The sequence below is a fragment of the Amia ocellicauda genome, chromosome 5 (assembly GCF_036373705.1).
Source record: "Amia ocellicauda isolate fAmiCal2 chromosome 5, fAmiCal2.hap1, whole genome shotgun sequence".
In the NCBI taxonomy this organism is placed as follows: Eukaryota; Metazoa; Chordata; class Actinopteri; order Amiiformes; family Amiidae; genus Amia; species Amia ocellicauda.
The window spans coordinates 19,772,500-19,783,963 of NC_089854.1; the positions used below are offsets into that span (position 1 = coordinate 19,772,500).

The 11,464-nt window shown below is 48.8% G+C and overlaps 1 protein-coding gene across 1 annotated transcript; it reads right to left on the reverse strand.

The window, feature by feature from the left end:
• Nucleotides 1-5,276: 5,276 nt before the first annotated feature.
• alyref (Aly/REF export factor) lies at nucleotides 5,277-10,072 on the reverse strand. Its single transcript, XM_066704177.1, has 6 exons — nucleotides 9,709-10,072; nucleotides 7,691-7,846; nucleotides 6,875-7,022; nucleotides 6,507-6,573; nucleotides 6,068-6,275; nucleotides 5,277-5,896 (listed from the first exon to the last, which is right to left on the reverse strand). The coding sequence occupies exons 1-6, from the start codon at nucleotides 9,964-9,966 to the stop codon at nucleotides 5,882-5,884; spliced, it is 852 nt and encodes a 283-aa protein (XP_066560274.1). The 5' UTR covers nucleotides 9,967-10,072; the 3' UTR covers nucleotides 5,277-5,881.
• Nucleotides 10,073-11,464: the final 1,392 nt, after the last annotated feature.

Sequence of the window (11,464 nt, forward strand, 5' to 3'; positions counted from 1 at the left end):
GGTGTGTATGCCATTCATGCCTTGGTGGCCGGGGATCCTATTTCCAATAGGTTACATTATATTAAGCACAGAGACAACTCATGTGTTAGAGTGAGCACTGGAGGCATTTGCTGACAGGAATCCTTCATTCCATCCAAGGTGCATTTTACACCAAAATAAACATATTACTGCCATTTAACTGTTGCAGCAGTTGCTGATTGTCCCTTTTAAATGTTTTAAATCGAGAGATCGATCAATGCATTATTTCAGAGTATGATGCTTATGAAAACCCAGTGACTGCTTTGCAAGTTACTAATTATTATAAAGAAGTAAACTAAGCAAAATAATGTATCAAGCATTCTTCTCTGCTGGTTCCATGTAACACAGGTAATATACACTCACCTAAAGGATTATTAGGAACACCTGTTCAATTTCTCATTAATGCAATTATCTAACCAACCAATCACATGGCAGTTGCTTCAATGCATTTAGGGGTGTGGTCCTGGTCAAGACAATCTCCTGAACTCCAAACTGAATGTCTGAATGGGAAAGAAAGGTGATTTAAGCAATTCTGAGCGTGGCATGGTTGTTGGTGCCAGACGGGCCGGTCTGAGTATTTCACAATCTGCTCAGTTACTGGGATTTTCACGCACAACCATTTCTAGGGTTTACAAAGAATGGTGTGAAAAGGGAAAAACATCCAGTACGTGGCAGTCCTGTGGGCGAAAATGCCTAGTTGATGCTAATAGAAGCTGATAGAAGAGCAACTTTGACTGAAATAACCACTCGTTACAACCGAGGTATGCAGCAAAGCATTTGTGAAGCCACAACACGTACAACCTTGAGGCGGATGGGCTACAACAGCAGAAGACCCCACCGGGTACCACTCATCTCCACTACAAATAGGAAAAAGAGGCTACAATTTGCACAAGCTCACCAAAATTGGACAGTTGAAGACTGGAAAAATGTTGCCTGGTCTGATGAGTCTCGATTTCTGTTGAGACATTCAGATGGTAGAGTCAGAATTTGGCGTAAACAGAATGAGAACATGGATCCATCATGCCTTGTTACCACTGTGCAGGCTGGTGGTGGTGGTGTAATGGTGTGGGGGATGTTTTCTTGGCACACTTTAGGCCCCTTAGTGCCAACTGGGCATCGTTTAAATGCCACGGCCTACCTGAGCATTGTTTCTGACCATGTCCATCCCTTTATGACCACCATGTACCCATCCTCTGATGGCTACTTCCAGCAGGATAATGCACCATGTCACAAAGGTCGAATCATTTCAAATTGGTTTCTTGAACATGACAATGAGTTCACTGTACTAAACTGGCCCCCACAGTCACCAGATCTCAACCCAATAGAGCATCTTTGGGATGTGGTGGAACGGGAGCTTCGTGCCCTGGATGTGCATCCCACAAATCTCCATCAACTGCAAGATGCTATCCTATCAATATGGGCCAACATTTCTAAAGAATGCTTTCAGCACCTTGTTGAATCATTGCCACGTAGAATTAAGGCAGTTCTGAAGGCGAAAGGGGGTCAAACACAGTATTAGTATGGTGTTCCTAATAATCCTTTAGGTGAGTGTATAGTGTTACAAGTTTTGAGAGTTTAAGTTTGGAAAAGCCCATCTTGTTTAAAACATATCACATTTAAGGATAAGAGTGCCTGCATCGTGCCCAACATGTCTGGTGATTAAGGGATTTGTTGTTCAGGCTGCCTCAAAAACAGTTTTGAAATTCAAATGCTTTCAAGTTTTTTCAACTACAAGCAATGGCCTGCACTGTCTGTTTGTATCATAACTGTTTAGAGATGGATAATGAAGAAAGATTCAGAGATAAGTGGGCCAAGTTTGAAGGAGGAGCAGGATAAAGTAATGGCCTTAATGTTTCAGTTGAAGTACTGCACAACAGTAAGTTTGCACATGCTTTTAAACCAATATTTTCACGAGCAGTAGACTACCACTACATCCAGCAACCAAGTTGACATCCAACAATAATGTGTAAATGGTTATCCTGAAAGGTAATTGAATGAATGTCACAGGTGTTCAGTGATTTCCTTTTCCCTACAGGAGTCACAGTTTCTGAGGTTTTTTCATCTCAAGAATGTCCACCCTAAAGCAACCAATTACATGAAAGAACATTGGATCGCATGTGGTCAGATGTGGTCATCCTTCCATCTGTAAAATCAGATCTGGCCTGTCCTCCCTGAGCCGCACAGCAGGGGAAAGCTTCAGCTCAGGGAAAGGCCTCTCTCTATTGGTGTCATCGCTCCCCATCAAAACCTCTCCCAGCAGTCCCCACTCCTGTAGCGCCACACTCAACTGGGACAGTACCCATACCACTCACACTGAGTGCACCTTCAACCTTCCTGCCAAGGCCTCCACACTCATCCAGCCACCCCCGTTCCCCATCAAAACCTGCCCTAGCCTGGTCACACCTGCCTTCACCACCCTGAGACTCCAGCACAGGGAGCCGCAGTGCAGGGTTGCACAGCTCTCTCAATACCCAATGAGTCCCCAGCCTCTCCGTGTCTCTCTGCACCTGCACTAGCCGCCATGCTTTCAAGACACTTCAGTAAAAAGGCGGAACCTCTCTGAGATCCAACTGAGACATGTCTGTCACAAAACAGCTGCCTGTCCAGCTGCAGACCCCCCCACTCTGTGCAAGAGAACGAAGCCCAGCTCTGTCCATTGCGCCCGCTCCTCGGAAAACAGCTTCTGTACTGTCTGTAACCTCAACGCTGCCGTCCTGCTGGTCCGGCAGCAAAGTCCCTACCCACCTTCTGCTACTGGCAGAGAAAAACACACTGTCTAACCCAGTGCTGCCCGTCCCAAAATAACTGCAGCAGGATCCTCTGTAGTCTGGTGAGCACACCTGCTGGCGGTTCCACACACACGAGCTTGTGCCACAGCATTGAAGCCACCAGATTATTAATAACCAGCACCCTCCCTCTGTATGAGAGCTGGGAAAGCAGCCAGCGCCCCAACCTCTGCTGTACCTGCTCCTCTATCCTCTCCCAGTTCCTCTGCTCCACCTTCTCTCCCCCCAGGAACACCCCCCAGACACTTTAACTCTCCTCTATTCCACTGCAGCCCAGCTAGCAACTCTGGGGACCGCCACCCCCCCCACACCCCTTAATTCATCCAATTAACGATGACACCTGCCCATATCTCTCTAGGCTCTCTTCCAAAAGTGCAACGTCCTGGGTCCCCCACCACACACACACACACATACCGCAGGACGGGACGGGATGCTCAGAGCAGTCAACACAGTCCTCAGCATGTGCAGGACAAGGAGTACAGCATTCCCAATAGCGAGCAGCCTTGTCTAATCCCTCTCTGCACCGGAAATGGGGCACTCAACCCACCATTGGGTTTTAACACACTAAAAATGTTTGTATAATAACATTTAATCATTGCCAAGAAATTAGGGCCCAAACCTAAAGCTTCCAAGGTACGGAACAAATACTTGTGATCAACACGACCAATCGCCTTTTCTTGATCCAAGGAGATCAAACCTGCTTGAAAGCCAAACAATCTGGATGCCGACATCAGGTCCCTCACCAAGAGAATGTAATCAAAAACAGAGCGCTGTGGGACACGAGTCTGGTCTGGGTGCACTAGGGATCCCATAACTGGACTGCGGAGGTTAGCAAGAGCCTTTGACAAGATCATAAAGTCACAGCACAACAATGACACAGCCCTATAGATCTCCACTGGACGCCCGTCCCGTCCTGGAGCTTTTCCATTGTTCAACACTGAGCTCCTGCAGTGAGATGGGCTGCTCCAGCCTGGCCACACTGGCTGCAGGGCGCTGTGGAAGACCATGCGTGAAACACTGTGCTGCTGCCTTGTCCCATCCTGCCTGCGCCTCATACAAAGCACTGTAGAAGCCCACTGCATACCTACACACCTGTGCCAGCTCGCATATTTAAACACATTGCTTTACAGGAATTTGAAACACATGAGTTAATTTAAATTAATAAAACACAGTGTGACATAAACAAATGTAGCTAGTACAACCTAATGGTTTGAGCACAGGACATTGTTGTGCATTGTCACTGTTACAAGGACTGGCATCTTCTGACACTAAACACAACACACGCACTGATCGCAATTCTCAAGTGCATTGAAGCTGAATAATATTTTTTCTTTTTGACGTGAAAAGTTAAAAGATATTTATCCGTTGTTACCAATTCCATTGATCAAGTTTTCTACAGAACATCAAGCTTCAACAGCAGGCAGGTTAACCAACGATTACATTTAAATGCACAATGTAACACACAGGACTTGCTCTTTCATGAAACTAAGTGACACTTAATGTGGTGGTTGCATACAACCTTGCATTAGATTGATGATGTTATAATACGTTACTGCATTCATTAATTATAAATTCAGTATTTTATACAAAGTATTCTGGGAATCAGTTCTGTTTTTGTGGACAAATATTAGTACATTAAAACCTTTTCCATTCACTTTTGACAATGACTGAATAGGACACATCAGTAAGAAACCTTTAAATAAAGGTCTGGAGCCGCTGCTGCTGGTTAACATGCCTGAATAGGAAGAGTAATGGATTAGAAGTGTGACATTAATCAATAAGTGGGTTAATTAAGCAGACTTCATGGCCACCTTGTGCAGGGAGAACTAAAGTGCTGCCTTGGGAAGCAGGTCACAAAACACAGGGGCTCAATACATCCATACTGGAGCCTAGAGATGCACATTCATCCTCTTCCTCCTCTCCACAGGTGCACTCCCTGAGAGACGGGCTTCGCTGTGGCTGATCGCACAGGACGAGCCCACCAGGCGGCCGTGTCCAGGACCACACCAGCAGGGTTTCAACACAGCCTGGCTGTAAACGTCTCAATCAGTAGATACCCGCTGCAGCTGCATAATCAGAGGCAGAGCTGCTGACCAGGGGTTTGGGTCAGTAACCAGCTTCCTTGCAGCCCATCAATGTCTTCTCAGAGCAAGAGACAAGCACCACCCACACCGAATCTTCCCCATCTCTCTACATTTTAAGAGGTAAAAGATTTTTTGCAGAGGTTGTAGCACATGATCCACATACCCTCCTCAGACAGGAAATCGTTTCACTGATCACTCCTTTAAAACATTACCAGCTGACAGTCACTACACATTGGCACTGCAAATCACGTGACTCATTTGTATAAAAGTAACAGCTTTCCTCTGCTAGGGAGGAGATTCCACAGTTTTTGGTCTGGAATATTAATCTTTTACAAGCCAACAATACAGCAGTCAACCATTTCATGAAAATGAATCCAGTGCACATCTGGAAGTTTCAACATTAAAATAAAACCATTTAATGAACATTAAAAAGTTGCAACAGCAGACGCAAAAAGGATTTAACAAAAACACTGATGTGCATCAGGTCAGCGAGACTCCAGCCTGGCTGGGCTCCGGGCAGTTTACAGACATTGGACGAGTCAGGTAGCTGCCTCCCTGGGCCCGGCTGCAGGACCCCGGGACAGTGGACCTCCAAGACAGCACAAGAAAAAGCAGGCAGACACAGGGTGTGAGGTTAATATACACTGCAGGTTTATTACAATGATCCAAGGGGAGGGAGAGGGGGAGGGGGCCCAGGTATCCAAGCAACTACACACCGCAACCCCCCCTCCCACAGCCCCCTTTAAAAACCCTGCAGCCACAGGCAACTCTTAACTCCCCCCCCCCCCAAAGTTTCAGTACAAAAAAAGAAAAAAAAAAAAAAAAAAAAAAAAAACATTAAAAGAAATGTTTAAAACCTATTCCAAAATGAGACTAAGTGTAAAAGCCCCCCCTCCCCAACATGTCCACTGCGGCAATGGTGCACAATCCCTCCCCAGGCAAGAGGGAAAAAAAAAATGAAAAACGATTTGATGCGGCGGGACTTCAGTCATCTTAGCTGGTGTCCATCTGGAAAGAGAGGAAAAATAAATAAAAATGTCTCCTCAGACTTTTCACATGAAGTCCCACCACTTCTCCCCCCAGTGGAGGAAAGTAATTTAAGCCACAAGCTGGGTAATAAGTGCCTCTTAAGGGACAGGGGTCTATGAGCACTGGGCACCGCAGCAACGCCGCACTCACCCGGGCGTTGTAGGCATCCAGCTGTGCATCCAGCTCCTCGGCTGACAGCTGCTGTTTACTGGTGTTCCTGCCACCCCTCCCTCGGCCCCTGCTGCCGCCGCCACCACCACCACCACCTCGGGCCCCCCGCCGGGGCATCCCACCGAAGCTGCCCCCGCCAAGGGTGCCTACCCGGCTCCTGTTCATGCCCCCACCACCTCGGCTCAGACTGTGGAGAGAGAGAGAGAGAGAGAGAGAGAGAGAGAGAGATTAGCCACAATGCCGTACACAGCAGGAAGTCAGAACCTGTGCTCGGGCTGGACTGAGCGCAGGGGAACGGGCCGTCCTCCTGCGGCCCAAGGTGAACTAGAGAAGTCACTAGTGCACTTTTGGACCGGCCCAAAGCCCCAGCGTGGGGGTGCAGCAGCCTTGCGGATCAGGGGTCCAAGTTGCTACTCACCTCTGGATGGGGGGCCGTCTCTGTGTGTCAATCTGAGATGTGACGAGCTGGATGTTCATGGGCCGGCCTGCAACACCAGGGAGACGGGGACAGGGTTATTGACGGCAAGAAAGGTTTTCAAAGCACAAGGAGCTGGATTACAGCGGAGCCCTGCATTCAGTGCTGGGGGATCTGCAGTCAACAGGCCAGTGTTCACAAGCACACGTTAGGACCTGTACAGGGAACTGGCCAATAGACTGCAGTAGAACAAATACTGTAAACGGATGGAGAAATGGGAACTGTGCCCATGACTAAAAATCACCTAATATACAAATCAGTGGTTGGAATGCCACAGTCCTAGGGAACCCCCAGCCAACCCCCCAACTCACCGTCCAGTGGGACTCCGTTGTACTGTTTCATGGCCTTGAGTGCGTCGGCCTTCCTCTCGAAGTGCACGTCCGCAGTGCCGAGGCTGCGGCCCGACCTGTCGTAGTGCACTGCTGCCTTCTTCAGCGTGCCGAACTCCGCGAACAGCTCCTGCGACAGACACGCCCGATGAGAACTGGCCAGAGAGCGAGCCTCCAACCCACGACAAGATCCCACAAAACCCTCACTCCTGCCCCAGGCGAGACCCCTGACCAACCCACATCTAGCTGGAAAGACCCTCATGAGCCTACAGTGAAGCCCCCTGCAGGAAGAGCAGAATCAGCACTGAGGGCCAGCTACAGGCCTGGAGACACTACAGCTGGCCTGGCTATCAGAGGGCTGGGAGCAGGTGTGTGCTCATGTTCCCACAGATCCGTTTCAGTACCAGGACACCTGTCCACTGGAATGCCCTCTGGGGGAGGAAGCCCCCAGCAGACAGGGGGGTCCTACACTAATGCGGTCAGAACCTGCAGCTGAAACTAAACATTAGCCTTCAAGTACCATGTGCCAAGCCTCCATATGACACGGGGCCAACAAAACTACACTTCACAGCACACCAGTGCCCCGGGTGTGCATGGCTGCCATGAGAACAGGAGTGTGAACTGCCCTGGCATCTCCACCCCCTACACCCAACAGGGCTAAACCCATCTACCCACTGGGCTCAACAGGCCAAAAAAAAAAAAACCTGCAGGGATTGAAACGCCAACACGGCTACAGTCGGGACTGCTGGCGAGAGCACGGTGCAAGAGATTTTTTTTTTTTTTTAATAAAAGCCTTACCTGGATGTCTGCATCGGAGACCCCAAAATCAAGGTTGGAGACCAGGAGCTTCCCGCCAGTCTCCACGCCAGCACCACCACCACCGCCACCGCCCCCGCTGGCACCGAAGCCACTGTCGAACAGGTCGTGTTGCCACTTGTCTGGAAGCTGCTTGGGCTGCAAGAGAGCAAAGAGAACGCACCTGCTGACTGTCCACTCGCCTGTCTGACACGAGGACAGCACAGGCCTGAGCCAGGCACCAGGTCCGGCGGGCCCCCTCCCCGGTCCAAGAGTACAGGGTCCAGGGGCAGGGGCAGTCAGTCCACCTTGCACAGCCTCCACAATCTACCCCACCATTCAAGACTTGTTACAGAGGGGTGATCTCATTTCCTTTGGTCTGTCTAGCATCTGACATGGACTAAATTTAACATGCAACTACAGAAGCAGTCTAAATTAGAAAGAACTTCACCCCTTTAAGTTATACCACCCCCCCAAGACATCCTTTGCCATTCCTGGTAAGGAAGCCTTCTACTATGCAGCCATTACAAAAAAAAAAAAATCTAAAAGCTTTTAACCGTCATATATGGTGACTAAAACAGTATAATCAATCACATTAAGTGGACACGCGTGTACTTTCACAGGCCCAGATTAGCCCCAGCCGGGTTTAACAGCATTGAGACTAGCGCTAATCTGGTCTGAGACTGCGGTATAAATAGTAAATATCGAGTAATTCACACAATACAGTGGCAGACATTGATACAATAGATTGTAAATAGTTGACTTGAGAGAAAACTGAGGGGAAAGAACTAAAAGTAGCACCCGACTCTGAGGGGCGCACTGCCAGCCGAGGCCTACCCATTCGCCGCCCCTCGCCAATCCGCCCTCCCGCTCTAGAAACGGATCCCCCGCAACCCTGCTCGCCAGAGCCGGGTCCGCTGCCGGGAAAGCCCGCTGCCGCAGCCAGGGCACCCGGGGGGCAGGCCTCCCCTCGACGAGTCTCTCCCTGCTGGGTCGCAGCCACGGTGGACGGTGCAGCAGCCGCTGAATCCACCGCTCTAATACAACCAGGTCCCTCGTCGATGGCCTCCCTCTCTCCGGACCGCACAATCCGCCACAGCCTCAAGAGCCACCGGCCTTGTCCGCCCGCCCTCTCTCCGCCTTTAAAGTTTATTTCTCACGGGTGTTGCGTTAAGCGCCGCGGTCTGGGGGTTATACAGTTCGTATTGGCGGTAATGATCACTCATCTGGCGCCGAGCAGATCCGTCTTCACCAGCTTCGTGTGGAAGGTCTGGAAACCCGTGCGGTCGGCTGAGAGAGAGAGCGTCCATTTTGTGGCGGCGCCATTTTGTTTTATAGAAACTCCACCACCGGGGCCCTCCGTTCGAACTCACTCTTTTTGGGGGATTAATTGGTTTCAAATTGCCTGGCTCACTTTAAAAGTTCATTATGGTGGCTCCTTCATCCCCGTTTAGGCATGCTGGCGCTCCGTTTGAAGCAGTGAAAAAATGCGGAGCATGTGGTTTCCTCCCGGGCTCCTGCAGACAAAAGAGCCGGACTCATTCATTCATTGCTCGGCCGGGTAGCTCTCCGCGCCGACAGCAGCGGCCCTCTTCGCGGTTGGGAAGACCTCCCTGTGTGGGCTGACTGGTGCACTTTACACCCAAAGCTTCTGCGGGGGGCGCTTTGTTTAGCCCGGGCACTTGTTTAGCAGCCCAGGGTTTCAAGATGGCGCCGTGGCCCACACGCCCGCTCTCAGATTAAAAACAAAAATCAAACGGGAGGTTAAACAGGTCGGGGAAAAGAAACTAAGCACTAGATTATCTCCCCCTTACAGGGGAAAAAAAAAGAGGTAATTTGAACACTGCCCAATTACTACCGCCACTCGATGGCGCAGACTCCAGAGATACTCCGGGGTTACACACCGAGATAGCTACAGGGTAATACAGCGCAAGAGCTCCGCAGACCCGGGCATTTTCGGGTGCCACGATTTTCTCTCCTCCTTTTCTCTCCTCTCTCCCCATCATCTTTCTTTCTCCTACCCTGCTGTACGGCGTTGGTCTGCTTCTGCCCCGGCTCAGGTTCTGCCGAGACCGCATAGGGCCCGACGCTCCGCCGCGGCCACCAAAGCCGCCTCCACCTCCTCCTGCACCTCCGAGCCGGCCGGCCCCGGCGCCCCGTCCCCCGCCCGAGCCTCCACGGCCCCGGCCTCGCCCGCCACGGGGCCCTCCTGCTCCTCCGCCCCGCTGCCGGTTCTGTTTAATGATGTCGTCCAAGGACATATCCATCTTATCGACCATCTTCCTCAGCGGACCTTAGTGGCTAAAGCTATTCCTGTACTACGATGATAATAACAGCAACACTACCCTATCCTTATCCAACGACGCTGCTGCTACGGACTGAGCTGGATGCGCGCAATGGACGCACTTAAACATTAGGGCGCAGTGACGTCAAGCCAAACGCCACTGGAAGTACTGCACAGCGCATGTGCGAGACGCCTCTAGGATCCCGGGGTTTGTAGTTTTAATAGTAAGATTACCCATACGTTTTCACTTTATTATTTTAATGAATTAATCTTTTAACTATTTTAAACAGTATTGGTTTATCTTAAGTATAGTATTCTATAAATAACTTATTAAAGCACCAACTCTTTTATTACACAATGAAAAAGGTCAAATCGAATCATATTGTTACTTCAATTAAGGGTTCAATTAAGTATTTATTTATTTATTTATTTATAACAAATCCCTTCAGAATAAGGGGTGCTCCAGGACCGGGAACCACTGCCATAAACGATGTGGACAGCTGTCGTTCAGACCAGACTGCGTATCACAGCCAATTAAAAATATTAGTGGACACAGAGGTCGCAAATCGTTTGAGGAATTATAATCATATTGGGTCAATTGCAACGAACTGAAAGATGATCCCGTGGTTAGCAGCTCCGTACTAAACTAGTGCGCAAATTTAATCCCCATTGCAACGATGGGGGAGGTGAAGTTCGTCCCCAGTTGGAGATTAAAAAACGTCTCCATTGCAACGAACCCCCAAATCATTGCTGGTGCCTCTACAGGAGATAAGTATGGGACTAAGTGCTGCTCCCGCTACGGACTAACTATGGATAGTACCATACTAAGGGCAACAAAATGTGCAAAATCACAATGTATTGACTACTTTTGTTACTGAACTACTCATAACTCGATTCATAACCACAAATCGTTTTGTTTTACATATCAAACAGTTTGCTACGTTTTTGTTTTTGACACTGACAAAATGTAATTTATTAATAATGCTCCGGTGTACACTGGTGACATTGACACCACAGCTAACAAAAATCATAATTAAATTAAGAACCAGTGTACAAACTGTCTGTTGAAAGGTTTTATTAAATTCTATTAAATAACTGAGAATAAATTTAATGTTCTACAGCAGGGGTTCCCAAAGTGCAGTCCGGGAGCCAAATGCGGCCCTCAAGGATGTTTCGGCCTCCCAAAGCCAACTTTCAACCACCCCTTTTCTGAACTATATTATTACACTTTCTGAAACAAATCTGTTACAAATTGCACATGTAATTTTGGGGGAAATAATAAAACAACAATTAAAGTTCATAAATGTTCCCTAATAGAAATGTATAGGAAATTAAAAGGTATGATTTTTCACATATTTCGTTTTCATCGGTGGTTCATTTTCTACTGTGGCCCCCATCCCATGCAACCTCTGAAAATTGGTCCATCACCAGACATTGGAACCCCTGCTCTACACAAATTATTACCCAACAGTGCAATAGTATATGAATAATAT